At 38.4% G+C, this 16,167-nt stretch overlaps 1 protein-coding gene across 4 annotated transcripts in view; it reads left to right on the top strand.

Annotated features, from left to right (window-relative positions):
* The first annotated feature begins 1,756 nt into the window (after window positions 1-1,756).
* cep350 (centrosomal protein 350) overlaps window positions 1,757-16,167 on the top strand; it is a 31,165-nt gene continuing 16,754 nt past the window's right edge. For 2 of the 4 annotated variants that reach the window (XM_017407198.3, XM_017407196.3), the window contains exons 1-16: window positions 1,757-2,104; window positions 4,110-4,198; window positions 4,359-4,402; window positions 4,537-4,645; window positions 4,798-4,960; window positions 6,160-6,770; window positions 6,914-7,027; window positions 7,425-7,553; window positions 9,749-9,868; window positions 11,256-11,986; window positions 12,140-12,258; window positions 12,829-13,829; window positions 14,063-14,210; window positions 14,539-14,612; window positions 14,771-14,951; window positions 15,970-16,121. In XM_017407198.3, the coding sequence (XP_017262687.1) occupies window positions 4,114-4,198; window positions 4,359-4,402; window positions 4,537-4,645; window positions 4,798-4,960; window positions 6,160-6,770; window positions 6,914-7,027; window positions 7,425-7,553; window positions 9,749-9,868; window positions 11,256-11,986; window positions 12,140-12,258; window positions 12,829-13,829; window positions 14,063-14,210; window positions 14,539-14,612; window positions 14,771-14,951; window positions 15,970-16,121 (3,781 nt within the window). In that variant the 5' untranslated portion in view covers window positions 1,757-2,104; window positions 4,110-4,113. Of the gene's footprint in view, window positions 2,105-2,563; window positions 2,698-4,109; window positions 4,199-4,358; window positions 4,403-4,536; window positions 4,646-4,797; window positions 4,961-6,159; window positions 6,771-6,913; window positions 7,028-7,424; window positions 7,554-9,748; window positions 9,869-11,255; window positions 11,987-12,139; window positions 12,259-12,828; window positions 13,830-14,062; window positions 14,211-14,538; window positions 14,613-14,770; window positions 14,952-15,969; window positions 16,122-16,167 lie in introns of those variants that run through there. The other 2 variants (XM_017407197.3, XM_025004023.2) reach the window with 2 other exon arrangements.

The following is a 16,167-nucleotide window of genomic DNA, read 5'->3' as shown; positions in this document are numbered from 1 at the left end:
AGGCTTGAATTGAGTAATTTCTTTCCCCAAACTGGAAAATTGAGTCCGCTTAATAACTAGCAGAGCCAGATTAATCCCCTGGTTACACAGTGACACCTGTTCTATCACTCTGGATATGAAGATTTGGTTAAAACAGATTTTTTTTTTCTTTTTTGCAAAAGAGAATATATCAGTTCCTTAAAAGACTAAAAGCCCTACTAATCTGGCTGCAGGGACAAGATATAGAAATAGCTTTTGTTATAGTCACAAAACTGCAACCAAGACATGTTTAGCAATAAAACGCATGCATTTCTTACCTAAAAACAAAGAACTCCCTTCCATTTCGATCTTCTTCCCACAGAAAATGAAAATGAGCCGGTAGATGCGACCACGTCCGCCGTACTATCCCCCCACCCCCTATCAGTCCTCGGAGAGGGATGGGAGGAGTGTGTGAGGGGTTATACCAGGTTATCTACAGGAGGAATCACACCAAACGCACAACGAGCTGGCAGCTGGGACATGGTTTCATTTGCAAAAGACACCAACTTTGGTTTCAGATTAAAAGCCAGATAAATTTGGGGGGAGGTGGGGGAGCATGCGCGCAGTTTCACTTTAAAACTCACCTACTTGTTGCCTTCTGCTCGGTTTAACAAGCAGCCATGAGCTGGAAACAGGAGTCCAGCCTTCAGAAGAGGCTGCTGCACTGCGGTTCAGATATTTATGACTCACCTGTGAACACTGAGCGCACATACTGCCATCAAACTATGTCACCCACTTCACAGGGTGGACATACTGTGTGTTCCCACTGAAACAAATTACAGCTAAATGCTTAAGTCTGCAACACTAAATAAAAAAATTATTTAAAAAATGACTTGATATGGAGTGAGTGGGCTATGGTGGTGATTTAAGTATATAATAATTTAAGTATAGCAGCGCTGCGTGAGTGGGCACATAATTGTAGTATTTTATGTGATACTCATTCAGACCACAAGGGGGCAGCAAACACAAATTCATCCTTAATGAGCTCACTGTAGGTCCACATAAATCTGGGGACATAATTCTTGCATTTCTATAGGATACTGAAAAGGATCTTTAACTTAAACTAACAAGTAGGCAAGTAACCATAAAATAGGTTTCTGCTAAAACCCATGAGTTGCAAATCTCCTTTTATTGCAACAACCGTTGCAGTGCTCTGTTTACAGTAAAATGTCAGCTTCACATTTAAACTGTGACTAAAAATAACAATAGAGTCAAATGAAATTTGATTTTTTTTTTTAGTTTATTTGCAGTATTTATGTATCATCATCTACTTATATGATTTCCCCCCCTGAAAACTTTATTTGGAAAATAGTTAATACAAATACAGTACTGCAAGTCAACATACAGCATTAAAGCAGCCACAAAGGACACACGAACACAAGTTAGTTAAATTGGTGGAGAATCAAATAAAGTGCAAATATGCTTTACTTATATTAAAAACAAAACAAGACAAAAAAGAAAAGTTAGGATTTTCTCTAAGAATTTATGTGAAATTTGGCTTGGATCATTATCAAATTAATTATAAATCCCTCCAGATTTGTTTGTTTAGGCATTTTCTTTAAAAATTCACATTTATGTGTGTGAAATTTAACCTGGATTATTACCAAATTAATTATGAATTTCTGTAGATTCAGTTTTCAATCCTGACGGAAAGGTAGGACCTACATGGGGCGTTTCGGCGCGTCACGTGACCAAGTATCGCGATATTTCAGTTTCAGTTACCTACCCGTCTTGGATACTCTCCGTTCACAAACATCAACATAGTAACCCGGGAAGAAAGGGGACTTCGGAGAGGCGGGTGGGAGCAATTCCTAGAGGAGTTCCTACAGCTAACCTGGATTTCTTGGTTCCTGAACAAAAAGCGGAAACAATGGATTCATTTCGCTGGAAAAAGTTGGTAGTTTAGTTGCTGTATCCCTCCTGGCTACCATTGGTTAGCTAAGCTTAGCCGGCTAACGCTAACGTTAGCAAACAGACCACTCAACAAAAGTGAAGCAGAGGTCCAGAGAAGTTGTGAGTTTCTCCTCATCCTGAGGACATCAGCGTAGATGTGGACACTTGATCATACCGGATCGTTTCGCTAGAGGTACGGGTTTTTATGTCTTGTCAAATAGTTGCTAAGCTAAGTTCGTTATTTTTTCTGCCATCTAGCGTTTGCAACAACTACCGAGTTGGCAGCGGCTCCGACTATTTCCTGGAATTACGTGCCATCATAAATCAGAAGTCAGCTGCTCTCACAACTTTTATTTGCACTCACACTTTTAAACACACAGCGGCTGTATTGGAAGCCAACGAATGGTTGCCATAGGTTTAACCAGGTGAAATAATAATTTACGAAACTGCTTTTGCTAGCTGGTTCGTCTTTTTGAATGAGCCGAGTAATGCCCGGAATCCAGAGTATTACGACTATTTATTACCATTGCGTTAGAGTGATTCCCGGTAAGAAACCTACCATTTCCTCCTCTTCTTTTTGGAACCAGTTAATCTACTAGTTGTAGGGACATTTGTGTTTTTTTTTTCTATCCAGATGTGGCAGCACAGAACTACTGTCAAGTGACTTCAGCTTGTTAACCAAAAGGCTGCATTTCTGTCAGACTGGACAGTATATGTGTTGTGACATGAAACGCTCCTTCGAGTCTTAAATGTCTCTCAGCGGAGTGATTGAGTAAAACAGCAAAGGTAAATAAAATCAGCTTTAAATAAAACTTTATATGATGCCTATGCTTACTGAACAGTAGTGTTTATTTGCACTTGTACACTTTTATATTGTCAGACAGTTCGAAGCCTCTTAGAGTTGTGTTCATTTAGCTTAAACATGGGAAGAATAACTAGGTGCAAGAAGAAGAAAGTTTGTTATTTAGTTTTAATTGAACTAATTTAGCATTTCTTGTTCTTCTGATCAGCTTGAACCTATGTCAAATTAACCAATAGATGTCCAAAGTCACACCTTTTTAAAAGTGATAAACTGTCTGACCTAATGTACAGCAGAGCACACGTTAAAAAGGTTTTAGTTACCTAATCAGTACTGAAGATAGTATTTTTCCCCCTTATGTGCCTTGGTACCTTATTTTGCCTCTCAGATGATATTTTTTAAAAGTCCAGTCTTCTTTCGTTTCTACACTTGACAACAATCGTTTGCTTTATTTATATAAAAAAATGTTTTTGAAAGAAACTCCTGTGTTGTATTAATTGGATCAAACCTGGCATTTGAAAACACTTGAGCAATGAACGATAAATAATCGTATAAGCTTTAGAGAACTGATTGTATCTTTGTCTTTAAATGTCACAAATGTGACTTCATTTGTAACAGAGAAGTGTTAAATAATGCTAGCGTATGCACTTTTCAGACAGCATTTTAACTGAAGGAAGTCCATTGTTAGCTGAAGTAAGTCCAAGGCACTCAGATTACTTAAGTTTGCTTATGAGTTAAAAAATTTTAAATATATTTTTAAGACTGAATCATTTTAGTTGTTTTTATCTGTTTCTCTTAGATTGTTTGGATGTACTATCTTTGAGATTCTTGAAAATAACAAAAATAAGACACTGTGCAAAAATATTATTACCAATAATACTAATAATTTTAAAAGGTGAGAGGTTTTGTTATGAGAACAATAAAGTTAGATAGCTTTTCTGATGACTAGTACTAATGTTGGCCCAGTCATGTGATGCCAGAGTAAAAGCTGCTTTTAGTAAACTCAACTTTGCTGATGTGTGAAATGTGGTCCCCTCAGAGGAGTGTAGCAACATTATCGAATGGCGCAATTTTACTTTGTTGGTATGTTGGTTTTATTTGTTTAGTCAAGAGTTAACAATGCTGTATGCTGTACCTCACAGTAACTCAGTAATTTATTTTGAATCGAGAAAGTTCCTCGAATGAGAATCAAAATATCTTTTTGAGTACATCAGGCACTGATTAAAGTTGAAGCTCAACATCTATTTCTGAAGATTGTTTTTCCTTAAACCTAAAAATCCTTGTTGCATTTTTGTTTTGTCTTCTAGATGTCATTAATTATTTTCAATTTACATCCCATTTAATATCCTTCTTCCAGTTAACATACGTTTTTATTTAATTTTTCTAACTTGGGCTGCAGGTGAATGGGAGAGATGAGGAGCAGCAGGAGGACTGAAGCATCTCCTAAAAGCACGGCTCAGTTGTTTCCTGATCACAATTTTGGCACAGGTGTGTAGATTGCATTTCAGTTTTTGGTGTTCAATAACCTTCAAATTGCTTAATTTTTAAGAGGAAAAAAATTACTCTAAATATAATATGAATTCAATGTTTTCAGAGCCAAAGTATCTTTGCTGAATTAAAATCAGATTTTTGATTTTTTATTTCAAAGAACTGACAACTGCATGGAAAGGTTTTGCTCAGTCAAAAGCTGCTGTAAGTAAACCGAAAAATGATTTTGCAGAATTATTTTGTTTTCTCAACTATTTTTTTTCTGAAACTGTTTGCATTTTATAGAGGTAGAGAAATACAGTCTTTAATATTTGCCTTTTATTTCATACATTTTACAGCTGCGACACATAGAAAACCGTTTAGAGGCCACCCCAGGAACTGGGGTTTTCCTAGACTTTGTCTCTGAGCCCCCCAAGAAGAAATCTTTAAGAACAGTCCGCAACAAAGGTGACTTATTTCAAAATATAAACCTAAACTCCATAAATTACATCATTAAATATTCAGTTATCATAAATGTCTGATTATTGTTCTGTTCAGTAAACCATCAGGGTAAGTTTGACTGCTTTATTAGGATTATAATAATATATTTTCCATTACAGATGGGCAAATTGACGTTGTTGAAGGATCTTCAAAATCCACGGGTGGAAATCAACAGAGTCCAGCAAAAAGCAGCTCCCGCAGCCCTTTGAGAAATACCACTCAGGACAGCAATGTACGGAAGAACAGCAGCGTGGAGTTCAGGGAACCGCTGGCCTCGTACAGGTACACCTACTGCACAGAAATATATTCCCAAACCTTTATTAGTCCTACCTCTGTGTGGGCTTTGCTGTATGTGGGTAAGAAGTTGTTCAGTGGGGGATTTTTGCTGGCTCAGCTTTGCTTCACTTGAACCTCATGATGTTTGCATTTCTGAACAGTTCTGTCATGCCTCCATGGTTGTATCCACACCATCAAACTTTCTGTTGTAGCACTGCTGCTCAGGCTTTTACTGCAGCATTCAAAATGAAGTTAATATATGTGTGTTGCACAGCGGGTTAGCATGAGCTAATCTGTTACCACTATTAAAATTTGATAGCCAAATTTTCAAGCATAAAAACCTGTTAGGTGTCAAATATGTTCAGTCAGTTGTGATAATAATGTCAAATTGTAGCCAAAAACCTCATGTTGCACATGGGTTTAGAAGAAAGTTGTCTTTAATAAGACTATTTTTAAGTTTTGTGGCTGAAAGGAAAGTGGACTACAAAAGCAGCTATGCAAGAAGTTTTGCTGGTTGCTTGGCTACAGTGGAAGATAAGAAATTCAGACTGTACAAGCAGGTTTACATACTGTGAGGAGTCTGAATGTCTTACACAGTGTCAGTGGTTTGTTGTGCTGCAGACAAAGAGAAACTGAAACTCATAACTGCATATCACTGTGAGTATCAAACAAATATATGACAAAGAAATAAGCTACCATGACAACAAAGAAGAGGTTATATCATTATAGTAGCTAAAACATGTTTGTTTTTTGGCTTGTGTCAGACTGAAAGTGTGTAAACAAAGATTTACTGGAAATACATTCTGAATTGTAGTAAAAGGCCTCTTAGGTGAATGCAGGTTGAAAATGGAATAGGACAAATATGCTAATTAATTTGCCTAAACTATGAATTAGTTTACCTCTAATATAGCTAGATTGCACAGTGTCATTGTTAGGATCTGATCATTTTTGATTAGTTATTCTAAAACCTGAATAAGATGTGAGAAATGTTTGTTTGTGGTTAAATATTTAGATATAAATGCTCTTTATTCCACTAAATTCAAATAGCTTTTTGATGTTGTTCTTTAGAGCCAAATGTAATGTTTTCTTCTTCAATTAGGTTATTGGGAAAATTGTTATATTAGATTAAAAGTGTTTGTTTGTAAATTTACTGAGCAGTAAATTAAGAGTAAATCTTTTTCCTCATCCTGATCCCATGTAATCAGGTTTATGTCCAGAGAGGCCACCCCTCCTTCACATCCCTTCTCTCAGCTGGAGGCCTACAATCTGCAATCTGTGCCAGGGTCTTCCTACACATCCTCTCCGCCTCACTCAGATCCTCTGCCCAGCCAGCTGGTTTACCAGAGAGACACCAGAGACAGACAGACAGACAGGGACCTGGACAGCACACATTCCTCTGCCCTGGAGAGCGCTGAGGTTCGCTACCTCAATGACCAGTCAGCCCTGGACGTCCTAAAAACAGAGGGAAACGTTCACAAAACCCCACTTGGCATGGATGGGTCAAGCCCATGCGCAGCTCCCACTCCAGGCTCATCACGCCAAGGGGAGAGCACTCCTTCCACTAGTCCTGGCTCGGCTTCCCAGCGACTGGAAAACCTAAAGCGGCATCAGACTGATGATAAACTGGAGAAGCTCAAAGCGCGGATTAGAAGGCAGAGGAAACATCTAGAGGAGGCTGCTGGTCGAGAAAAATTGCAGAGTCAACTTGAAAAGCCCATAGCTTCATTTGTGGAGAGTGACGTTGCTGGTGTGAACACGATGCCCACAGCTAAGATACGTAAAGTGACAACTGGACCTCCTGCACCTATATACAAAGGTATTTGGAATAAAGTCTATTTCTCTACTTTTAGACTTTTTTCACTGTAGATACAGTTATGTGTTGTGTCAGAGGTTTTTAAGGATTTGAGCAGTATTGTTGGAAACAGGATGCTGCATTGACATGTTTCTGTGTATTCACAGGTTTTAACAGCACTGAGACAAAGATCCAGACCCCCGATGGAAAAGTTTGGAATGAGGAGGACTTCCGTAACTTCAGCAGAGAAATCTACAGAGACATGTCACGTCATTTTCCTGGTAAATATGCATCAAGATGCTTATTTTCTCTCTAATTTGTATTTGCTGGACTCTCTATCAAGGTCAAGACGTTACAGATTTGGTTTTGAGTTCTTCCTTGTCACAAGTTTTTTTTGTGTGGAACAGAACAGTGGTTGGACCAGTTTGGGTGTTTCTGTGTTTCAGGGCTTTGATCAAAACATACAAAATATGCCAAATATGCAGTTTTAAGTCACTAATGATTACCCACGATTCTTCTTTTTTTCAAGGAACACAGGCCACATGGATTTTTTTAGTAAATAACTTACTTTAAGAAAATTTCAAAATTAATCAGATAAAACCATAACAATCACAAACATATTACGTATCTGCTCTGTTATTCTGTTGGTTACTCTCTGCATCTGTTCTCTGTGTTTAGAGAGCAGCAGATCGAAGCATCAGCAGCAAAGAGAACGAAGAGCAGAAAGGTCCGGTGAGAAGAGGCCATCCAAACCTGTCAGGAAAGTCCACCGAGTCCCTCCTGTTTCTGACCTGAATTCAAAACCAGGTATAACCATCTTATATAAAGATCTCAAGTGCTTCAAACACAAGATTTAATTTAAGGATTCACAAGAGTTTATTCTCAGATGCATAGTTTTAAATGCAAGCAGGGACATTTTTGTTGTGCTCAGTTCTTAGACAACACACAATAAAACTGAAAGAAAAACTTTAAATGGTAAAGAGTAATAATAAAAAACATTAACAAATTAAGAATATTAAAAAGAAAAATAGACATATTCAGTTATACACTTGTATACAGTTGCAGTGCAGATTTTTACTCAAGTATGAGTAAAAATCCTTACATAATGTGTGTGATAAGTTAGGGCAGGGTTAGAGAGACTGTTTCCTTTGGAGTTAACTACCCTGACTCATCAGGGTAGAAGGCATTCTTTAGTCTTGATGTTTTGCGCTTCTCACCCCTACACTTCCCGATTCAGAGCATGGCCGTGCTGCAAATGAACGGGGTTACAGATTATACAGCCAGCTCAATCTCATACTCATCTGAGATGGACTTTCTGCAATGATTGTAGTTCTACGATTGTCAAAAGCAGATTAGAATACTTTGGCCATGCTTTGTTTCATATACTGTACAGGCTTTTAAACACAACAGCACATAAACCAGAGATAGCACTCACTACTGACTCAACGTTAAGCCTCTAATCCCTGAAGAAATGTCCAGTATGTGAGACATGCAGTTTGTAACCAACAAGTGACATACAGACACCCACCCAGGAGAGTCGCAGCCGCATACTGCTGGAACCCGGCCATAGCAGGGTTCAGGACAGCTAAGAACACGAACGCTTTGTCACACAAATTTATTACCAAAAGAAATACGTATACACAAAAATAACAAAAGGAAACATTTTATTGTACATGTGCAGTGTTTTAATGTTTTTTCCATTTATTATAAATGGCATCAACGCTTTCAAAAATTAGAGCAGTTACCTTTTGTCTCATTAAAATGGTAGTAATGCAGGAAAAATCTGGTTCAGCTTGATGACTCAGTTGATCTGTAAAATAAAACTGCTGCAGTTTCTGATTTAGTGGCTGACAGTTTTGCAGCCGTCACCATTTCCTGCAATTACACAGGAATGCACATCAGTTTTACATGGAGGATATAAACCTGTAGTCAAACTAATGTCATGTTTCCTGATCACAGCTTTTTAGCATAGTTTGCAATTGGGCATAAATGTACTGTAGCTCTTCTTAAGGATAAACCACAGACCTAATTGTCTGTGTTAAGTGTCCACAATTAATGACTCTCCTGTTCTGCAGTCATACTTCTTTGTAACTGTGTTCCAAACCTAACAATGAATACTTTAGAATGCTTGAGAGAAAATTGTTGGCATGCTACTGGGATTCTTTTTGACTTCTGTGTAATTCCGTTTAATTTATTTATATAGCACCTTTTTACAGTTAAAGTCATGTAAGGAAAATGGAGAAAATGTAAGCAGGTCTGATTAAAATTCAGTTTTAGTCAGCCTAAACCAATTCAGTTCATTTAATCAAAAATAAATTTGGTCGTAATTATTATATTTTGCAAGTTTGTAGAGGAATGTTATCTTGCAAAGTAGGCTAGTGGACTTCATCGAAACTTGTGGGTTGTCTCTCAAGTCTGACTGGTTTCTGTTTCATGTTGGCATGGTACTATAAATAGTCCTCTGAAATCTTTGGTCGGGTTCACTTGGCTCATCCACTCAGCATAAACAGCTGCTTAGTTTGTTGATGTACTGCTTCTGCCTCATTTACCAGGAACTCTTCTAAAGCACTTATTATGAAACATGCTCTAAATATTTTTATGTAAAAAAGACATTGCTGTTGCTCTGAGTCATTGTACTGGATGCAAAAAAGTAAAATTTAGCTGGGTTAAACTATAACGAGATATTTGTTTTATTGTGAAAAGGGCATTCCTCTTGGAAAACTGTGTCAGTCTGCAAAACACTAACATAGCAGATTCTTTGTTGGAGATTTTTATATTTATTTATTTTTTTAGCTGCCCTCCCACACAGCAGTTTCAGAGAAATGGAAATCACACGACTGTGCCCTGCTTTTTAAAATTATTATTATTATTATTGTTATATAAATTTTGAATTAAGTGCATTTCAAATTTCCATATAACTATTCTCTCAGGTGTGTCTTTATTTTCACTAATTAGTTAATTTATGCTCTAGTGGTAATGGACTTTTCTTTTTCTCTCTCCAGCAATTAGCCCTGCATCGTGGCGTGAGGGTCAGAAGTTGGTAAAGATGGTACTGGGTCCAGGTCCCGGGCTTCCCAGAGAGGAGCACAGTTCTCATCCAGCTAGTAGACAGACCCGAGCAGGTGGGGCTCATGAACTCTTACCCCCTCTGCACATACCAGGACATGATGTTCTGTCATGAGGCACTTTTTGAAGTGGTAGAAATAAGTTATAGAGAAGATGGGTGTTAGGAACTTGAGTAGAATTAGAAAACGAGATTCAGGATTTTTCAGCTTACAGATACAATTTGTGTCAAGTGCAAAAAAAAAAAAAGTTTTATTAGAGATTTTTTAAATTCATTTATTTTGTCTTTGTTCTAAGATGTTGTTTTTCATGCTGCTGTCAACTGCACAATGCACATATTGGGAAATGTGTTGGATACTGTGATATATTTTAATGAACTCTAAGGACTAAAATCCAAACATTTTTTAAAACTTATTGATGTTGGTGGTAAGACATGAATACTTGGTAATAATCAGTTTTAAAGTACAGTATGGTCAGAGTCATGCATTGAACTGGGCCAAGTTATTAAAATATCACATCACATATACAAACACCGAGCCTTGCACCTGTCTTAACTTTTTCCATGAGATATTGGCTGCGTACTCAGTTACTTTGTGTTTTCTTTAAGGTTGCATACAAACACACACAGTTATTTTCAAAACCAGGGTTTTACCTCCTTTATTCTCATAAACAGTCAGGTCCATCCAGCAATATATCTGTTAATATGAAAATGCACAGACAAAACTGAAACTGAAACATCACATTATGAACCACATTGGTTCATAATGTGACGTCAAAATCACAGAAGGTGGCCCACAATCTGACGTCCGATAACAAAGTCAGCCAAATAACTATCAATAAATAATCTATAGCTGCTGCAGCTATACCACAGTGATATTCACTCACCATAAAAAAAACTGCCTCTGTGTTTCTTGACTGTATCTGCACATGGGGAACTACTGACCTGAACAAATCGAGATTGACTGCCATTTCAGGCTGAATGCACAATAATGCACAAATTGATCTCCAAAGACTGCCCCAAGTGCATGTAGCATCTACTGTGGGTAATGTCAGGGAAGTTCAGTGGGGCTTACGGCAGGCATACTTAAAAAAAATATATCTGGATTAGATGGTACATGGGAATCTTCAGTTTGGCCTAGATTAAAGTTGGTGTAGCAAACCCTCCACTGAGCCTCTTTATGTCTTATCTGTGTTTGTGCTTTGGCTTTATTTTTACTAGTCTAGTCTTTTGTGGAAACAACTGCAGAGTTTTTTTTTTTTCAATGGTTTGAATATATCTATTACAGATTTTATTTTGTTTTTTAAAATAGTGATATAATTGTTTGCTTGTGTTTAGGTAAAAATAACTGGGTGCAAATTCTTTGCAATTTCTCTAATATTGAGAGGAAAAAAAATCCAATGACTGTTTGACGACTAACATTTTGTTTTTCTGAAAACATTTACCAGATTCCTATCATCGCTCAGATATGCATTCAGAACCAAACAGAAGCTCTCGCCCGAACAGCACAGAGAGGCCTCGCAGTGGATCTAAAGAGCGACCTACTAGCCACTCAACCTCATACAAGCCCGTGTCTTCAGCTCAGGACAAGACTCCGCTGAGAGTCAGCACAGACCTGTTGTCAGCAGACATCCAGGGGATACTTGATGACCTTCAGCTGGATTGCGAAGCAGCTGAGAAGGAAGAGAGGGCCCGTAAAAGATCTCGAGGTGACAGTGTTAGTAGAAGAGGAAGAGGGGGCTCAGGTTCACGAACAAGGACACCAGTCTCTACTTGGGGAACTACTGCAGCTGCAAATACCTCCTCAAGAGGTTGCCGAAGTGCCAGCCCAAATGCACGCCAATCTGATACCACCAACGCTGGTAACAAAGGACACAAGAGTCGACACTATGATGCAGATACAGTTCGACAGTACATAGCACGACAACAAGAGGAAAGAAAGAGGCGACAGGCGGAAGAGAAGAGGGCAATGAAGGACGAAGCAGAAAGAAGAAATCAGAGACTGCAGGAGCTCTACAGGAAGCAAAGAGAAGTTGCTAAAACTGGACCCCCTTCAGCAGAGGCACTTGTGGCCCCTGTCCAAAGGCGTCTACAGGAGACCTACACCAAACTGCTACAGGAGGACGTTCAGCTCAGTGAGGAGGCGACACATAGACGTCCTGCACCTTCCAGTCAAATGGTAATATGTCCATTCATGAAACATGATCGTCATATCTAAATACAACAGCTACAATAAGTACATGCAGTTAGACTTTTTTACCGATTTGAAGAGAACATTCTGAATTTGTTTTTTTTATGTTAACACTTGTTTATTTTTAATTTATTTTTACAGAGACCATTGTACCAGCCTTCAGGAGAATCAGACAAAGAAAACAAACGACTAGAGGTCCCACAGAGTCCCTCGAGTAGCGATAAGTCTTTAAATGATTTGCCTCCACCTCCTTTATCCAGGTACTCACATCCTTAAAAATGTGTATTTCCCTTAAGCACTCACCAGAATAATGAGCTCTTTTCACTTAAATCAAACTCTGCAAGTCTACATATTCTTCTTATCTTCTCATTATGATCATTGTTAATAAGCCCAAAAGCATCTGACATAAACAGAAAATGTGCTTGTTTTTAGATGTTTGGTTTTCATAGAGATGCAGTGAAAGTGCCTGTGTTAAAAACAGCTTTTAACATACAGAAACAAACAAAATGGACAACAAATTTTCAGCCAGCTCTCCTAAATTAGATGTGTTAAAGAACACAAATAACTGACTGGAAATATTCAAAAATGTATGATCTTTAGATGTTTGACTTTTTCTGAAAACATAATTTGATTTTAAATTATTATCCACAAAGACTTCAAATTCTCTTTAAAATTGTAGATCTTAAAAGTGATTTTTTTTTTTTACCTCAGTTGCAAATATTTTGAATGCATTTAAATATGTTTTCTATAACTGCAATTGAACAAAAGCCCTTTACATATTTCTTTTCTCATTTTAAAACCAAATCATTTTTATTTTTGCCATCTCTCAGGAATGATCTGGACATAGGAGTCAACTCTTTGCTTCAGCCAGATTATCGGCATCCCTCCGTTCAACCCACTACTGGTCCCAGCTGCAGTACACGACCACCTTCTAATGAACATCTCCTATCTCAGCTTCTAAGGCTGGAGGCCGCCGTGGCTGCTAGTAACATCAAGTACAGTGAACGTCCAGCCACAGCTCCTTACAGCAGGCCACAGACCAAAATGTCCCGAATTGAAGCCTTAAAAGCCACAGCTACATCCCTCTCCAATCGTATCGAGAGGGAGGCACAGAAGTTTGCTGGACAGGAGATCAACTACGGTGCAGCAACTTCAGTGGATGTTGATACTATTTTAGCTCCTAGAACCTCTGATCTTGATCAGTGCTGGACAGAATCAGTTACTCGTGCCACAAAACATAATGGCACGACTCCTAGGATGCATACGGTTCTAACAACTACAGGTCACAGTTCATATAGTGGCACAGCACTCCCAGGAGCAGGCAATCTGCATGACCTGAGGGAAAAGAAAGAAAAGAGTCGCGCTGCTTTCACCAATCCGCAAACAATTTCTGTTGATCTAAATGGGCCAGCCTATAATGGTTACACTCAAGAAAGAAGCAGGATAGTCAGTGATTTGGAAAAGGAAGAAAAAACAGCGCTGAGGGCAAAAGCTCACAAGGAAGACAGTCAGGCTGATCTCCATGATTCGAGTGCCGGCTCCATCAGTGAGGGTCCGCTTCTAAGTGAAGGAAGTTTTTCTGAGGATGAGGCGAGTCCTCGTCACTGCTTTGATAATCATGTGCCTCCATCAGATCGCCTGGAGGCAAAGGACTATTGTGCAAGTCAAAGAAAAAATAAACAGAGACTGCTGGAGTTCCAGAGGGAGGCAGCAATGTGCTCACCGTTTTCACCGCGTGACAGCAGCAAAACACCCTGGGAAGAGCTGAACAAAGGAAGCCCACTAAGTGTAATCAACATTTATACTAAAAATGTCCGCGGCCATGTTAAAGGTAATTTCACTTATACCAGTTTGTTGTTTTAGATGTCATTGACTGAAAACTTAATTTACTTTAGACCTATATATAAAACCAAAATAAATCATTTTGTAAGAAAGTTGTAAATTACTTTTTATGCTAAAAAATTCTAACTCCAATAGTTACAGAAAATGAGTCTAATATGAAACTACTGTACACTGTCAGGTAAAGCTCACTTATTTTTCTCCTTTCTTTATGCTATACTCTAGTGAGTGAAAGAAATTCAGAGGAAAATTCTCCCCTTGCCAATTCTTCACACTCTGGAAATAGCCCAGGCAGTGCAGCAGTTTATGAAGATGACTTTATTTCATCCCATAGTAGCAAGACGAGTGACCAGAGAGGCTCCAACTCACCCAGGTAAAAAGATACCAACTCTCTAATATCACAACTGACCACTAAGTGGCGCTCATGTCACACTGGAAAAAAAAGGCAAAGAAAACTGTAAACTATTTTTTCCCAGCTTTTAACGTGACAACCAATCTTATTGATACTCTTGAATAATAAAATGTAATTTATGTAAAATTATTTGTATTTGACAAATGTCTTCATGGAAAATCTGTTTTAAAAAGTAGCTTTTACCACTTACTCTTTCTTCTACCTGTTTTCTCATCTCAAATAGTCATTTTTTAGCTGTTATGATAAAAGTACAGGGGTCAATAATTTCACTATCTTTTCATTCTTTTAGTCGCTCACAGCATCTTTCTTCTGGTTCAACGCCTGGGTCCTCACCTCTTTCCAGGCACTCGGCTAGAAAAAAAGGTGAGATTTATTACCTTTGCATGAAGTCCTGGTTTGACTGAATTGAGAATCAGTGTTTTGTGGGAATAGGTTTAAACATTAATATCATTAAAACTCTAACATCGTATTTTAGAGTTTATAGTTCTGTTTTCTAAAACAATTTTCCCGCTTGTCTGTAGGAACGGCATCAGACCAGAGTGACACAACTCTTGTTGAAGAACAGAGAAGCTCTCCTCCTTCAGAGATACTCTCTTCAAACGGCAAAAAGAGAAGATTGGACAAAAGCTCTAGCCCCACCCAGGCCAAAAATGGCTGCTCTGATGACACTTCAGGGGAAACATCAGGACTTTCTCCTCAAAGGTAATGACCCTGCACAGGCGACATTAAAAAATCAGCTTGATAGAACTAGTTTGAGTTTTGTAAATGTTAAATATTTAACCTACGTGGTATATCTGAGTATTTTTCTTCTTGAACAGTGTTTGAATAGTAAATATTCCCACAAAAAAATAACCCTTTTGTCTGATTTTTCTCTGTACTTCTCCCTGGTAGTTTAAAATATTTATTACAACAATTAAATTTATCTAGACCAGTTGTGTCCAATCCTGGTCCTGTAGGGTCACTATATTTCATGTTTTAGATCTTTCTCTGCTTTAACTGAGTGATTAACAGGCTTCCGCAGAACTTGAACACTTGCTGAGAAGCAGGAAAACAACTAAAACATGCAGGATAGTGGCCCTCCAGGACCAGGACTGGACAAAACTGCTGTAGACTCATCTATGCACTAAACTACCCAAAGATGGCTGCCAGTTGAACAGTCTTGTGTCTTGGTGTTCTGTCATTGGCTTGAGTGTTTAAACATCCGTGCAGCTTGTGCCAAGCAACACAGTCAGGCAGCAGTTAAACCTAAGAGCAGAAGACACTGGATGTTTTGTTTCAACGGCCTACTGGGTACATTTTTTTTTTTTTCTCAGAGGGGGGTCACTTGGCCTTACCACAGCTTCGGCCTTATGCCAAAGGAAAATAGGGGTTTTTTGTTCCTTTAAATCTATGTTTGGAGTAGTGTAATCTGAGCCTCCCAATGATACTCTAAAGCCCAGGTGGCAAATTCTTTGGATTCTGTGGTATCTGTGTCCCCTGCACAGTAAAGGTTTACATTCAGACAGGATTCTCTCATTCTCTCTGTTGTCAATAGAAGTTGTTTGTCTTTGCTAGTTGTATTTATATCATTCTTTGTATATGACCAGTAATAGGGGCTAACCTTCATAAACCTGGTAATAACGGGTACAGTTACTTTAGAGGAATCCTTCCACCAGTTTTAAAGTATAAAGCATTATAACAGACAAATCATTACTCTTTTCCTTTTCTTTTTTTTTTACAGATCTAAATTGGCTTCTCCATCTGGCTCTTCAGACCCCACTTCTCCAGGAGCAGATTCTCTCAGTGAGCCTCTGAGAAGTGGCCCCTTTGGTGTAAATAATCCAAACATCAGCACCCAAATTTACAATGGTGGAGCAGAGTCTAGGTCCACAGGTAAATTAATACAACTTAGATGGTTTTGTCCTTTTAGCCCCACCAC

This window comes from Kryptolebias marmoratus, linkage group LG24, assembly GCF_001649575.2.
Source record: "Kryptolebias marmoratus isolate JLee-2015 linkage group LG24, ASM164957v2, whole genome shotgun sequence".
NCBI classification, from domain to species: domain Eukaryota; kingdom Metazoa; phylum Chordata; class Actinopteri; order Cyprinodontiformes; family Rivulidae; genus Kryptolebias; species Kryptolebias marmoratus.
The sequence above is the reverse complement of the archived record's forward strand: the minus strand, read 5'-3'. Positions and strand labels throughout refer to the sequence as shown.